A 16,139-nucleotide genomic window follows, 5' to 3' on the forward strand; every position below is an offset into this window, starting at 1 on the left:
CATGCCACATTTTCTCATTGTCACTGGGCTTGTATAAACTCATTCACACACACTTTTTTGCTTTGGCTTGAACACACACACACACACACACACACACACACACACACACTCATACTCACGCTTTCTGTCTATCTCTCTCTCTCTCTCTCTCTCTTTCCAGCGAAGCCACTCCCCGCACTCCAATGCTTGGCTTCATATTAAGAGGCCCCGCTATTAGCGTAGCCATGGCGACAGGGCGTTCTTGTGTGAACTTTGGGCCGAGCACACACAGCACTGATTGTGTCTGACCTTACTCTCTCTCTCTTTTGGAACACAAACTTTGGAACTGCTCAACTCAGCATGACTATCTCTAGACACTGGAACACGTTCAACATGAAATGTGACTCTGGAGTCACTCGCAGGTTTTAATGCTTTAATGTTTTATAACTTAGACTGATACTGGATTTTTGGGTCCGATGCCGATTTATGGGAGGCAAAATTCACCGATAACCGATATATATCTGCCGATTTTTTTTTCACAGAATTTAGCACAGTTTTCATAGGATAACAATGCCAAAAATATGCTGATGCCCAATGCTGATTAGGAAAAAGTCCATATCTCAACAATGATCTGAAATTATCTCCATTGATAAATAGAGAAACATTTATTTATTTTATGTACACAGTTGTATTATGCCAAATAATAATTTCACATGTTCAGTGCACTGCATATTGTGCAGTATCATATATCAGTGATTTTCTGTTCAATCTAACTTGTTGTGACACAGTGAATTACATCTACTGAATTATTTTTTGTTATACTCTAGTTATATTTAATTTACAAAAGCATACACAAATTCACTGTGAAAAGCATTCTGAAAACATACTATTAGAATACCCCCTGCACTTTCTGGTGGCCAACCACTGTCATTTCCAGGAATGGTTTATCCCAGCCCTCCCCTTCCCTAAGACAAACTTTATTAAAGTTTCTCTTACTCTTACTCTACCAGAGTAAACAAACCTTTGTCGTGCAGTACCCAAGCTGGTTGTGACAAAAGTTAGCTAGAACGTCTTATTCATGGGTACAAGCTAGCCATGTTAACTGGTGAAATACATTATTGGGAAATACTTACTGTGTGACTCCGTATGGCGAATCACTCTCTTGTTCAGTAACATCATTTTAGTTAGCAACTGTGCTAATTGACTGCAGTCCAAAGTTGACGTTACTTTGCTAAATTCACCCATTTCAGTAGGCACTCTAGTATCAGCAAGCGCCAATAAACAAGCTTATTAATTCATAAACATATCCGTATATGTATATTTTGCTCTGGAAAAACCCAATTACACTGATTTTCTATCATTTTGGAATGTGAGGCTGACGCACATCTGAGGTGCATTACCGGTGGAATGTGTGATGATACAGATATTTCTGTAAAAGGCCAATATCGGCCGATAATATCAGTGCTTCGATATATCTGTCAGGCTCTAAAAAACACGATTTCAAAGTTGGTATGACTACTTTGCTTTAGTTTCTTAATGGCTCCAGAGAGAGAGAGGGGGGTGAGGGGGCCACACAGACAAACAGAATGACATCTATGACCTGTTGAATTAGAGATCATAAAGATCTTGATGGAATTCAGCCTGTTAGGGGTGGAGTCAAATCATTTATCAGTTCTGACTGAAACATGGAGCAGACTCTGCATGTTACACTGGACCAGGAGTGTCCAGTGTGATCACGACAGTGTGTTATCTGTGATAATGTATTTGTGTGTGTGTGTGTGAGTGTGTGTAAAGACAAGTGTGAAATACAATTATACACTTGCATGCACTTGCTCATTACTCATCACTCATTGCATCAGTAGTCCAGATCCTGGCTTTAGCCTGTGCCCGACGTGGCTGCGTTCACTGGGTTGTGTGTAATCGTGGTGGTTCCCATCCATTCTCATGGTAATGTGCCAACAGAATGGAGTCTGTGCACTGAGACAGACAGACAGACAGACAGATAAACAGAGGGAGTCTTCCACGAGGCTAGAACGACGCAAGATACAACCAATGGAACTCTACCAAGACTACCTTGGAATGACTGGGCTGCCTTGAACCTGTTTGTGTGTGTGTGTGTGAGTGAGTGTGACAGCGTGTGAAGGAACATTCCATTGCTATAGGTGGGTGAAGGCTTGCAGGCCCACATTACTCTTTCTTTCTTTCTTTCTTTCTTTCATTCTTTCATTCATTCATTGAAAATCATTCTCAGTTGTGTATTTTTATGTTTTAAGCTAAATGTGTGTTGTGTCCAAAATCTAAAAGATTGCCTCTTGGGTGTGTGTTGTTTAAAATGTTGCAGTTGGTCAAGTTTGTGATACTCAGTGTGATACAGTATGTGGAATGACTGCTTGGTTTGAAGTGTGGTCACTGAGGTCACAGTTGGTTAAAGGAGTTTGAACTTCAACAAATGGAGAACTCTTAGCCAAGTGTCTGAGCAAGGTCATTTTTGCATGGATCAGTTTAACTGGATAGCAACATTCTAGCTTCATGATATGGTGTCAAGCACATTTATGTTTGTTTTTCTAGTAGGGACTTGCAAAAGCCACACCAAGCTGCAGTGTTTCATTAAATGGCAGGGGGTGACTTCTCCCTCTGTCTTATGGCTGTTTCTGTTAGTTATCTGAAGTATGACAACGTTAAGGAAACAGTAAAGAGTTGGTAAGGAAAGACCATGATTCATTGTCCTGTGATGAGTGTATTTTAGGGTGTGTATTAACAGTAGCTATGATGACTACTTTCTGTACAGTGATCTGCTCATTGAATAGATAACGTTAGCTTCTTCCTTTGTTTGTTAGATTGAGTGTGCTACATTGTTGATGATTATCAGTAAGTTGATAACTAGTTTCAAGTGTGTGTGTGTGTGTGTGTGTGTGTGTGTGTGTGTGTGTGTGTGTAACCGAGTCAGGCTTATGAACATGGCTCATCCCTTAACCCCCCCACTTCCATCCCCTCCCTGTAGTCCCCATGGACCCCTTGTAGGATGTAGACCCCCCTGCCCTGGCCTGTGTTCCCTCACGGGAAAGTCTGGGGCTGGGACTGTTTAGGAAGACCAAACAATGCCACAAGCAATTACTTCCACTCCATACAGTGGCCTTTGTGTGTGTGTGGGGGGGTGTTTGTGTGTGTGTGTGTGTGTGTGTGTACATATTACTGGCTACTGTTATGTACACGAGGCATTCAGTAGGCCGTAGAACACATACTGTATCTACAATCTCACACATAATGACACACATACCATTTTTACACACACACACACACACACACACACACACACTTGTAATTGGCTCTGGGCACTGGGATATGAGGTCACTCTGGTCCACCTGTCGTCCTGCATACCCAGTTGTTACCACCATAAAGGACTGACTGATCCTCTGATTAGCATTTAGGCGCTAGTGGATACCGAGTCACCATTGTGAAACTGCTGTAGGCTAGTTACTGTTAGCTCAAGGTTGAAGTGGATGACAATGGTAGTTACTGAGACCACATTGTCAAGATACTGTAGGCTAGTTACTATTAGCTCAGAGTAAAGTGGATGACACTGGTAATTACTGAGTCAACATTGTGGAGATACTGTAGGCTAGTTACTGTTAGCGCAAGGCCCAGTGGATGACATGGTCACATAACCACGTAGTCTGCTTTACCTGCTAGGCGGTTATGTTAAAATCATGTGCACTGAGAGGATTTGAGGTGGCTTTAAAGTAGGTGTTAGCGCCTGTGCGTGCGTGCGTGCGTGCGTGCGGCGCGACTTTGATTATCCTCCATAGAACAAAGAGAACTGGAATTCCAGGGGAGAGAAGTGGGTCAAAATCTGGTTGTGTTGTGTTTGCGGGCCAGTGTGTATGTGGGAGCTGCATTTTTAAGCATGTGAAGTGGGGCATATGATGTGTGAAGGAGATGATCAAACGTGGGAATGGCGAGCATTCGACTGAAACCAATTAAGAATGGAACTCCTATTTTTCAGGCCTTTTCTGCTATTTCTGATTGGGAGACTTCAGATGTAATTCATAGGGGCTGAGCCACAACAGTCGGCAGCCTATTGTGAGAGACGTCCGCACTTTGATGAGCCAATTATGAGGCTCGTAAATATGTCACAATGGGCCACACTATCGCGGCTCTACGGCTATGAACAACTCAGCTTCAGTCTCATCAGTCATTCTCAGGTGGTCTCATGGTAACTGTCATATTCTCATAGTTATGGTTGAAGTCCTACCTACCGTACACTCTGAGAGAAAAAGGTTCTACCTAGTACCAATAGGGTTCTTTTAGGCCCGTTTTAGTGCCATGTAGAACCATTTTTGGTGCCATGTAGAACCTTCTCTTTGGAAAGGGTTTTACAGTATGTGGAACCAAAAAAGTTGTAATACAGGGACAAGTCGGAGAATCCTTTGAACCCTATTCAAAGAGTCTACTCCCGATTATTGAGCACAGAGAGGTTGTTTTGACTGATATTGGACCAAAGGGGGAGAGAAACGTAGCAGTGTCCTGGAGCATGTTGGAGATATTTTGGGGATTTCTAGCATTTTGTAGCTAGATAGTTAGCTCTCCTAGTTGACCCCCTGTGGTCAATTGACCGTGTAGAAGTGGACCTGCCAACAGAAGGTGAAAGAATAGCTGAGAGAATAAGAAAGAGATAACAAGAGACAAGAGATCGACGGAGAACGTATGAGGGAAGCTGTCCGGTGCCTACTAAGCCATATGAAGGGGCTTGGGGGCTGGGGAGGGGGGAGGGGGGGGGGGGGGGGTTGTTAGAGGGCAGGTGGCCAGAGGGGATCAGACAGACCCCCCACCCCACATCTCTACAGTGGGACAGGAGAGTAGAAGAGTGGAGAGAGGAAAAGGCATATGTTGATCGAGTTAATCTGTAGAGCGGCCTATGAGGACACATTAAGAAGCCACCCCTCGACCGCGGTCAACCACACCGCTCTGGCTGTTACGTACATAAATACATCCACAGACTGACCGCAACATGAACACACCCCACCGTCTGATCACTCTGGTGGTCACTTCATGATGTGTCAGTGCAGGGCTGGAACAAATGACTGCACACAGACACACACACCCATAACTCTTGAGAACTGGAGATGGAGACACCTGTCGTACACACCATCTCTATAATTCCTCTTAGCTCCAGCAGTCTGGGTACCATTTGGCGGCTAGGCTAATCTTAAAGCAATGCTCTTGTAACAATTCAGCAACATTAGAGATTTGCTTTCATTGTGGTGACACATGATGACATCATCTCAGGACCTGAGAGAGACCACTGTCATCAGAACATAATGACTGTAATTAGACTTAACCTTGTTAACGCCAACTTAGTGTGCTTAAGACAGGCAGAATGGGATGTCATGTAAACACACACACACACACACTGTAGATATTATCCCCCTCCTCTCTCTCTCTCTCTCTCTCTCTCTCTCCCCTCTTTTCCAGCATGCTTCTCTCTCTCTCTTCCTATTCTCCCTAGCGTCCCTCTCTTTCCCCCTCCTTCACCCTCTCCTCCCTCCCCTATCCCAGAGAGAGAACCCATATCTCTCTAGTTGCTGTCACAGTCCATTGTATGTCAGACAAAGAGTTGAGTCCACTCCATCCCAGAGCCCATTGACTGGGCCTAGCGGAGCGTGAACCGGGCTCTCCCTCCCATCCCGGGCACCCCAGAGACCCAGCCTAGCAGCGATGCCAGAGACATTGATCAAAGCCTGGCCACACATGACTGGGAGGAAGAAAGAGATTCCCTTAGGAAGTCTTACTCAATTTGAGTGATACAGTTGGTGCTGTGTGTTTGAAAGTTGACTTAACGCAGCAAAGAGAGTCTTACACTGTGGTCTCTCTGACCCTCATTTACCTGCTCAATGTTCATTTCAAGTATGCATTTAGTAACATCTTCTCTGTTGACTGGAGTGAAAGACCAATGGACCAGGTGTAATTCCGTCCACTGACCATGATGTGAATGCCTTTGCCATTATCAGAGATGACCCTGCTGTCAGCTCAGCCCAAGTCCTTGGAGTCTGAGGCGGAGCCGGTGTCTGCGGTGGTGGCCAGCGAGGACCCCGAGCAGAGGATGCTGGAGAAGAGGTCAAAGGTCATCGAGGAGCTGCTGCAGACGGAGAAGGACTACATCAAAGACATGCAGATGTGTGTCAAAGAGATTGTCCTGCCTCTTCAACGCAAACAGGTACAGGATCTGTCCAATGGTTGATTTGATAGGGACAGATACAATGCAGAGTAAGTCAAATACATGATATTCATTCTGTACATGGTGTTGAAGGTAATTTTGATTTTGATATAGATTTTTCAATGATGTTCCTTGTTGATACTCTGGTCATCAGTAGTTAAACTCCCTTTCAGACTTTAACGCAATATGTCTGTTCTTCCTAAAGGTGCAGAATGTGGACTATGACGGTCTCTTTGGCAACATCAACTCTGTGATCGACCTCTCGCGACGGCTCTTCAAGGCTCTCGAGGACACAGACTCCATTGGTGAGCACGCTAGCTAAGTCACAAACCAAAGTTGCATGCATGATAGGGGTTCGGGGGGGGGGGGGGGGGGTGATTTAGTGGGACACAAGTAAACAAGCTGTTGACACGCTGTTTTAATGGTTAAATGGTGTTGTTTACCCACCTTTTACACTACATTTGTGTTTTTAACATTAGTCTTTATGTTGAGATGACGCTTGCCACTTTCGACATTATTCAGAATTTACCCACCTTTTTCTTCTATCACTACACTGTACACTCCTTGGTGGGGGGGGGGGGGTATTGATTTGTCTGTGTGACTGTGACTTTCTTTACAAATGTAAAAATCGAGAAACAGATCAGGTAGAATGAGTCCGTCTTTTCTGTTGCGTGTCTCCCAGGCCAGGTGTTCCTGGACTTCAGGTCAGAGCTGCAGGAGGTGTACAAGATCTACTGCCAGAACCACGATGATGCCATCTCTCTCCTGGAGACCTACGAGAAGGACGAGAGCATCCAGAGACACGTCCTGGAGTGTCTGGAGAAACTCAGGTGAATAACCACAACAGCTTACACCAGACACAGAGGCCGGATTCCATTTAGACCCCTAGCCCCTACGCCATAGGCACTTTTGTGAAATGGTGGATTGGGTGAATATAACCAATATGGTAATAGGTTCTTCACCTTAGCCTCTGATTGGCTTGGTGAAAATGATGCCATATTGCATACACCTATCCAATCCTCTCAGATCTACAGGAGTGGTTACTGCCTAGGGGGTAGGGGACTATTTGGTGTCTATTTGGAATTAAGCAAACCTCTCAAGACTGAAAAGCCCTGAAAAATGACATGGCTGAAAAGACAACCATTGAAGGTTGTGACATGGCACTACTATATAACTTGTGTGTGAGTGAATTGATAGAAACCTAATGAGTGACTACAGGTGCATGTGTGTGCGTAACGTTTTGAGGCATGAGAACGAAGCCTTGCGTGACCTCTAACACAGAGATATGGTTCAGTGTGTTGATCATTAATGTTGAGCACTTGAAGTGAAGTGGAAAGTCATTGTTATCTTGAATATCATTCAAAGGTTGATATGTGGCATACTTTGTACTGGTTTTTGAATTATAGAGGTTATGCTGGATAGAAAATAACCTGCAGCGTTATCCAAGGTGAGATTGTGGTACGGCACTTTATTCGGACAGTGCCAACTTTGATGTGGCTTGTTTTGGGCTGTGTGGATTTGAAATAATTTATGTCTGGCTTTGCCTGACTTTACAAACACATCAATTTATACACACACACGCGCACACACACACACACACACACACACACACACACAGTATGAGTAGTCTGATGTCTGGGGCGCCCTCTCTGTCTCAGAAGACTTGAGTAATGCATATGCCAAGAATGTGCCCTTCCTAGTTTCACCTCTCTTTTGTAGTTTCACTGTGTCTCTCAGCGACAGTAACACCAGTGTGTATCCACTAGCATGTGTAGTTAAATACTAGGTGTTGATATACAGGAGGGTGTGTTTTTTTGTACTTTTCCTTCACAAGAAGAATAACAAAGAAAAAGGTCGAACAAAAAAAGGGTATAGACAAAGAAAAAGGTTAAGACAAAGAAAAAGAGATAGATTAAGAAAAATGTATAGACAAAGAAAAGGTACAGACAAAGAAACATTTATAGATAAAGGAAAGATAGACAAAGATTGTCGCGAAGGCAAACATTGTGGTGTCTGGTTAATATGAAGTTGATGAAGAAGTAGGCTGTGTGTAGTATTCATGGAGGAAGCGGTTGTTTATTTGACATGGCAGTTTGTAGTACTCTCTCTTGGCTACTCATTATATCCCTCTGTACATTATTAGGTGGGGTGTGAGAGACATTGAGCAAGTTATTGTTTTGTGTACTCCCCAACAGTGTGAGTAAAGGGACACGTGAGTTTGTGTGGACACACAGAGGAGTGCCGTGTCATGCTGCGCAGCGCGCATGCACACACCCACACACACACACTCTCAAACTCTCAAAATGAGGCCACGAAAACACGCAGCATTTCTATGGTGCCTTACAGTTTATTAACTCAGAATGAAGCTGTTTGGATTCATGGATTTTAGTTGAACTATGACCTTTAGCTCAGTTACCCTATATATATATATATATATATATATATATATATATATATATATATATATATATATATATATATATATATATATATACCTGTCTAGGGCTTGCAGTGATAGTGTAGAACATTATCATTCATCACCTACAGTTAAGAGTAGGATACCCAAGAAGTCAAGTCCCACAGGTTGTGTTATGCCATGCCCCACCTGAAGTGTTTTGAATGTTCCCTTTGCTTTCAACACAGCCGTGTCCGACCATAGATGAGCCTTATGCTGTGACCCAGTAGAAACAGGCCATGAGTCCCCATTAGTGAAACACTGGTTTATGGAACCGACTGGTGGAATTTTCCAATATTTACTAAGACCAAGGTTGTGCCCCTATCTTCCAGGATCTCTAGTCTAGGCTATAACTCCTGTTGTTTGTTTTCTCCTCTCTATTGTCTCTCTCTCTCTCCACCACTCTTTCTATCTTTCTGTATCTCTCTCTCTCTCTTCTTCCCCATCCCAGGGCCGTGTATCGTGAGTGGTAAGTCTCCTCAAAAGAGTGTTGCCATGGTATTTGCATGAGAACCGCCCAACCGCATGCCTATGGCTCACTAACCCCCTAACAACCTGTGTGAAGTGAACGTGTTTTCTCCCTGTTTTAGTCAAGTATTGTGTGTGTGTGTGTGTGTGTGTGTGTGTGTGTGTGTACGTGTGCAAGGTTGGGATCTATTTCATATCAATTCCATTTCAATTCACTCACTGAATAGACAGAATTGAAATGAAAATGACCTTCTGCTATGTTTTGGTGTGTGTGTGCATGTGTGTGTACCGTCGTGGCAGTCTCTGGTGAAGTGTAATGTTTCCATCCTTTAATTATAGGTCCAGTTTCTTTAACTATCAACAAATAGATTGTTGTTGGTCAGCAGACAGACTTAATGCCAATTGGAGCAAAGTAGTATCTCAACTCTCTCCATGAAATGCTGTCATTTAATTTCAGTGTCATTAACACATTGACAAGCTTTTTTATTAACGGCAATACTCTTTGTTCAACTTTGTAGTTATCAACTTCATTGAAAATTGAGTTTAATGGAAATCAACATTCAAAACATAATTCCTCCTTTTTACCATAAATGATTTCAAATTGCCTAAAGTTAGTGTCTATCATTGAGTATTTTCATCGTGTTGTTTGAAAAGCTCTGCCTCCCAGAATACATTAAAACTAATCCAATCATGTTTTGTTTTTTTATACTTTGTTGTCACTCGACATGTGAATCTCCAACTCCATATGCATCATCATTATCAAAATGTACTTTTTGATGATGATGGTCACATATTCAGGGGCCATAACTTTCCATGCATATGGGCAATGCATGGAGCACTTGTTCCAAATTCGAGTTTCGCCCTTTTATGTCAAGTATGCAAGTGTACAAGCGGGCATGAGAAGGACTCTTTGAGGGAGAGAGAGACATGTGTTGAGTGACCCACTGACTGAGGAGTCAGTGGGTGTGTTCAGCTTGGTCAGTGGGTGTGTTCTGTCCTTAATAACAGAATTTCACATTTTCTATGTTTTCAAATTCTAATTTTCTGCTCCTTTCTCTTCTCCCTTTTGCATATTCCTTCTCTTCTCCTATCCCTCCCCCTTCCATGTTTGCTCTCTCTCTCGCTCCATCTGCGTCCTCTCTCTCCCATCCGTCCTCCTCTGCCTTTCACCCCCCCTCTCTTTCTCTCCATTCCACTCTCTCTCATTTTCCCCCTCTCTCCCTAACTTTCCCCCTCTGTCCCCCTCCTCCTTCTCTCTATCAGGGGGAAGACCAACTACATCAACTTGGGCTCGTTCCTCATCAAGCCAGTCCAGAGGGTGATGCGTTACCCCCTGCTGCTGATGGAGCTCCTGAACGCGACACCGGAGAGCCACCACGACCGGCCACAGCTGGCCCGTGCCCTGCTCTCTGTCAAGGAGATGAACGTCAGCATCAATGAGTACAAGAGAAGGAAGGACCTGGGTAGGAGAGAGAGACTGTGTGTGTGTGTGTGTGTGTGTATGTGTTTGTGTGTATTTACTTTTGTTTGAAAATGAGTGTATTGGTAGTGTGTAGCCAGTGACCATTCATCTATTGCTCGAATCCTCTTTGGAAAATAGGTCACTATTGGCCTCTTATCCAAAGTTTGAATGACTTCATTTAGTTTCATATCTGCCCTACTGTGATTTCTGACTTGAGTGCGCCCTCTGCTGTACACAGTGGTGAAATACAGGAAGGGTGATGAAGACACGTTGATCGACAAGATCTCCAAGTTGAGCATGCACTCCATCATCAAGAAGTCCAACCGCGTCAGCAGCCACCTCAAACACCTCACTGGGATCTCCCCCCAGGTACCATGACATGTCTGACTGGCTGGGTTTCCAACCACAGGTTGAGCATGCTCCATAAGACTGTGTCAGCCTGCTGAGCTAAAGCAAGATTTGTGAAGATTTGTAGATTTGTAGGCGCTCATTTTCCTGTCCCTCCTCTACCTCAGGTGAAAGATGAGGCGTTTGACGAAGCAGAGAAGAGGTTTCGACTGCAGGAGAGACTCATCAAGTCCTTCATCAGGGATATTTCTTTGTATCTGCAGCACATACGGGTATGTATGGGAACCTGATATGAATAGTCTTATACGCAAATATGAATAAGTATAGCCACATGGGCGTATTTCAACTTGAACTTCACATTGGTTCTTCTTGACCAACTGAGTTCTCCTGTTTGACTGACTGGCATGTGTGTGATCCAATAGGAGTCAGCCTCGGTGAAGGTACTGGCTGCCATTAGCTTCTGTGACATCTACACAGAGCGCAGTCTGCTTGACCCAGAGGGCTTCCAGAGAGCCCACCGCTGCATTAGCGACAAGCAGTTCACCCACTTTGTAAGTGACTTTGTGCTTGACTTTGTGCTCAACTTTGTGCTGATCCAGATATGAATATGAAAACACACTTCACTTGATGCACTCATATAGTATTCTTATCCATGTCACTCTAAGCATGTTCAGTTATATGCAGTTTTCTGATCTTTCTTTCTTTGTCTCTCTTTTTTTTTCTTTGTGTGTGAGCAGAAGGAGCGGACCGAGTCCCTGGTCATCTCCCCCCTCACCCAGCTCCTGCTCATGTTCGCCGGCCCCCACAAGCTCATCCAGAAGCGCTTCGACAAACTCCTCGACTACGACAACTGCAAGGAGCGCGCCGAGCGCCTCAAGGACCGCCGCGTCCAGGACGAGCTGCAGGCGGCGCGCAACAACTACGAGGCGCTCAACGCCCAGCTGCTGGACGAGCTGCCCAAGTTCCACCGCGCCGCCGAGGACCTCTTCACCGGCTGTGTGAGGGCTTTCGCCCAGTCCCAGAGGGACTTTACCAAACTGACTCTAGGGGAACTGCAGCCACTGCTACAGGTATGTGTGGGTGTGGGTGTGGGTGTGGGTGTGGGTGTGGGTGTGGGTGTGGGTGTGGTGTTAATGTCTGACTGGAGCACAATCCAGGACCAGGGTTACTCCTGTTCTGTACAGTGATGAGTTATTGACTAATGTATGTTTTTCTCTCTCTCTTCCTCTCCAGATGTCTGGTATCGGTGGTCCGGAGGGGAACCTGATATCTCTGTTCCAGGAGGAATATGGCAGAGTCCTCCAACGCCTACAGAGTTTCAGCTTCTGCCCCGAGAGTCTGCCCATCTCTATCTCCACGCGCAAGCCCTTTGAGAAGAAGACGCTGGAAAAACAGACATCCAAAAAACAGCTGCAAGGGCCGGTAAATGTCACCACCTCACACCATTCAAATTTGTTTCGATAAATGCCAGTTCCACCCATCACGCTCACCTGGTGTGTTGGGGCTAAGCTGGCATAAAAGCCCTCCGGGTTTGCAGTACTGTTGCTTTTCTGTTCTCTCAGCTGATGTATCAGGTTGATGTCAATGATTATGATTGGCCCAGAGAGTTCAGTCATTTGATTAATGGGGATGGGTGAAAAATAGCAGTGCCGTGGACCTGTGGATACTGATGGTGTTTAGACTGATGTCTCTCTCTCTCTCTCTCTCTCTCTCTCTCTCTCTCTCTCTCTCTCAGCCTAACAACACTCTGCAGACGGATGAGCAGCGAGCGGGACTTCTGGCACGCTTCGGCCCAGAGAAGCTGTTCCAGGCGGAGCGGAACTTCAACGCGACCCAGGACCTGGATGTGTCGGTTCTGGAGGGAGACCTTGTGGGAGTCATTAAGCAGCAGGACCCCATGGGCAGCAACAACCGCTGGCTCGTGGACAACGGGGGTGGGTAGCCTGCTTACCTACACATGTCATTTTACCTGCTGATTTCCACCTGATTCAACAAATCATAGCCTTTTACTTGGCTTTAGTTAGTTGGCAATCTATTAAAATTATTGTTTCATTCACTGTTTTTTCAGCAGTGGTTGATTTGATTTATTTTTGTCTTCGTTTGCAGTCACCAAGGGCTTTGTGTACAGCTCTTTTCTGAAACCCTACAACCCACGTAGGAGCCAATCAGACGTCTCCATTGAGAGCCAGTCCTCCAATGAGTCAGGCTATGGTGGCTCCTCTCCTGTCTTCTCTCGCCAGAACAGCAACAGCACCCTGACCTTCAACCAGGAAACTGCTGTTGTGAGCTTCTCCACAGCCCCTCCCCCAAGCCAGTCCTCACCACACCCCTCACAAGACTCCGCCTCTTCCCGCAGAAGCCACCACAGAGACGGTCCGTCACCTAACCGCAGCTCCACCAATCAGAAGTACCCTGTAGACTCCTCTCCCAGAAATCCCTCCAATCACAGGGACTTGGCAGACCTGGTATACAGACACTCCCCCAATCTCAGAGACATTACAGACCCCGGCTACCGGCACTCCACCAACCACAGGGACTCGCTTGATTCGAGTCACGCAACAACGACCAATCACCGGGAGCTATCAGACTCTTCAGAGACGGACTCTTGTTCCTCACACAGAAAGAACCGGTTAGGTCCTTCGCAGAGGTATGGCCAATCAGACGCAGCCTTTGGCTCATATCAGAGGCGGAATGGAGACTCTGGCGGCCACAGGAAGTCCCCATACTCCCGCGATGAGTTTATGGAGCCTGAGCCTGAGCCTGAGGCTGAGCCTGAACCCGACCCCGACCCTGAGCCTGAGGCAGAGGCAGAGGCAGAAGCAGAAGCGGAGCTAGATGGGCATCAGGTATGACTGACCTTTCATACTACTATGCAAGAAACAGCTTATACTCCATAAAGGGATGGTTCACTATTTTTATACTTCAATTTGCTTTTAGATATATCTCTCAAGTTGTTGATTGATCCAGATTGTTTTTATGTGCATATCTTTGTTACAAAGCTACATCCAGCAGCCTGCCAGCTCAACTTAGTAATATAGTGGTAGAAAACAGTGCAAGTACTGTACCTTGCTACTATAAAAAACACAAAAACATCCTAGAAATTCCAAAGCACTGATTTGAGCTGCCATTTTGCTGGATGTGCTAAATAATGAAGATACACACAAACAAATCACCTGGATCCATCAACATGATGGTAGATATATCTAAAACTGATTGTACTGTTAGTGTCAACATAATGAACCGTCTCTTCAAGGTGAAGGGCAGTGTTCCAAATGTAAGAAAAGAAAGAAAGAAAGAAAGACTGTTTATTTGCCATGCAATCAATGAATCACAATTCACAATTGTTGGAATGGGTCTTTTTGCACACACCCCCCCTGAGACAACACACACGCACTGCACACCCCCCCTCCGAGACAACACACGTGCACACCCCCCCAGGGAGAACAGAGCGCTGGGCTCTGGGCACAGGGTCAGCCAAGTCAGCGCCCCTGGAGCAATTCGGGGTTAAGTGCCTTGCTCAAGGGCACAACGGCAGTGGTAGGGACCTGGATATGATGCCAGCAACCCTCCAGTAACCAGCTCACATCCAGATCCCTCCTGGAGCGGGGATCGAACCAGCAACCTTCCGATTGCTGGCTGGCCTCTTTAACCTCCAGGCTACCTGCCGCCCCAAGATAGGGCTCCTGTACGCTCACACAATGTTAAGAACATCTAATGAAATGGGTGTGTATTACAACTCTATACCCTAATTTCAAACTTATCTGTTCCAGATTTACTACGCCATCTACTCCTTTAGTGCTCGCTGTGCCAATGAGCTAAGCATCTCAGCCAATCAGCGCGTCCGCATTCTGGAGTTCAAGGATATGAACGGCAATGGCGAGTGGTGGCTGGGCGAGGCGGGGGGCCAGCGAGGCTATGTCCCCTCCAACTACATCCGCAAGTCTGAGTACACCTGAAAAGTGCCCCCAAACCACCCCCTAGTCAGAGTCTCCCCCCCCCCCCCACCCCCCGTTCCAAACCCACCCCGCGAGAGCAGATGGCTCTCACAAAACAAGACAAAATAATGAACAAATGAACAAAAGAACAAACGACCAACAGGACACCTGATGCCTTAATATCAAAGGGGATCTGTTGTTGTGGAGTTTATCGGTGAGGAGGAGAACTTTTTTGGGACTTGACCATGCTGCTGATCCACTACAAGGTTGTTGTAATATGACTATATTTATAGACCTTTTTTCAGTTTTCTATTTCCTGGGAGTTTTTCTGTTTTCTCTCGTGTGCTGTGACACACTGTTGCCCAGGCTCAAACCCTCTGGGTCTAAAGGACAGTTGGTTACACATATCAAGAGAATGGACTTAAAGGAGGGTGCATTTGGGCACGGAGGACTGTGAATGGGTTTTACTTCAAATCTCTATACTATAAGGCATATACACACACAAAGCTAACTTCCAGTATATTCTTGAGATTGTGTGAATGGTTTACTTTAGAGCACTACTGTTGGAAGTGAATAAAGCAAAGAGGAGAGCATGAGTTTGTGTGGTGTACAGTAAAGGAAGTGTGAGACACTGGGTAAACTTTGACACAGATTGTCCAAGGGGGTGTGAGTATGAAGTGGCCTTGAGAGGCAGGTTAAGTTTGGAGCGTGAAATAAGCTATTATGGGCTACTGAGAAGGTAATATCTAAGTCTTCAGTCATTTTATAAACATTTGGCCCCATCCGACTCTGCACCATGTTGAACCATCTCTACGTATTTAAACAGATATGTCGAGAGAGTACTAGTGGAGACATGTCAAATTAAATGTATACCTTCTACAGTGCTTCTAATGTAAGTGGGGTGCTGTGTTGTGGTGTGTCAAGTCAACACCTTTAGCTTAAAGTGTAGGTCCAAGCCCAGATATAATTAAATTAATCACAACCAGTGGGACGACAAATCAATGACATATGCATGAATAGAAAACACTCCCATTGAACTTCTCCTCTGTGGCCTAAAGGCAAAATGTCTGTAGCTCTTTTCAACTGGGTTTGATAATGTGTGTAACCAGGTGAGGAAAGGTTTGACCCCTGGTGAGAGGAAGTTAACCAATAGGGACGGAGAGACCCAGAGGTCACGGTCTGGTCTCCAGCCCTGATTGGTCTCCATCCTCATGAACATATATCATGCTGTATATTGAGAATGTATTACTGCACTCCAGTGTCAAGTGATCACTGTTT

The 16,139-nt window shown here is 45.3% G+C and overlaps 1 protein-coding gene across 3 annotated transcripts in view; it reads left to right on the forward strand.

Moving 5' to 3' along the window:
- The window catches only part of dnmbp (dynamin binding protein), a 51,835-nt gene that overhangs the window by 35,655 nt on the left and 41 nt on the right, over positions 1 to 16,139 (forward strand). For all 3 annotated transcript variants that reach the window (XM_083687185.1, XM_083687186.1, XM_083687187.1), the window contains 13 exons: positions 5,988 to 6,193; positions 6,399 to 6,498; positions 6,876 to 7,023; positions 9,100 to 9,117; positions 10,380 to 10,579; positions 10,817 to 10,947; positions 11,094 to 11,198; positions 11,349 to 11,477; positions 11,664 to 11,996; positions 12,160 to 12,348; positions 12,662 to 12,860; positions 13,033 to 13,772; positions 14,697 to 16,139. The exon at positions 14,697 to 16,139 is cut by the window's right edge and continues 41 nt beyond it. In XM_083687185.1, coding sequence (XP_083543311.1) covers positions 5,988 to 6,193; positions 6,399 to 6,498; positions 6,876 to 7,023; positions 9,100 to 9,117; positions 10,380 to 10,579; positions 10,817 to 10,947; positions 11,094 to 11,198; positions 11,349 to 11,477; positions 11,664 to 11,996; positions 12,160 to 12,348; positions 12,662 to 12,860; positions 13,033 to 13,772; positions 14,697 to 14,882 — 2,684 coding nt within the window. In that variant the 3' untranslated portion in view covers positions 14,883 to 16,139. The remainder of the gene's footprint in view (positions 1 to 5,987; positions 6,194 to 6,398; positions 6,499 to 6,875; positions 7,024 to 9,099; positions 9,118 to 10,379; positions 10,580 to 10,816; positions 10,948 to 11,093; positions 11,199 to 11,348; positions 11,478 to 11,663; positions 11,997 to 12,159; positions 12,349 to 12,661; positions 12,861 to 13,032; positions 13,773 to 14,696) is intronic.

The sequence above is a fragment of the Argentina silus genome (assembly GCF_951799395.1).
Source record: "Argentina silus genome assembly, chromosome: 16".
NCBI lineage: Eukaryota > Metazoa > Chordata > Actinopteri > Argentiniformes > Argentinidae > Argentina > Argentina silus.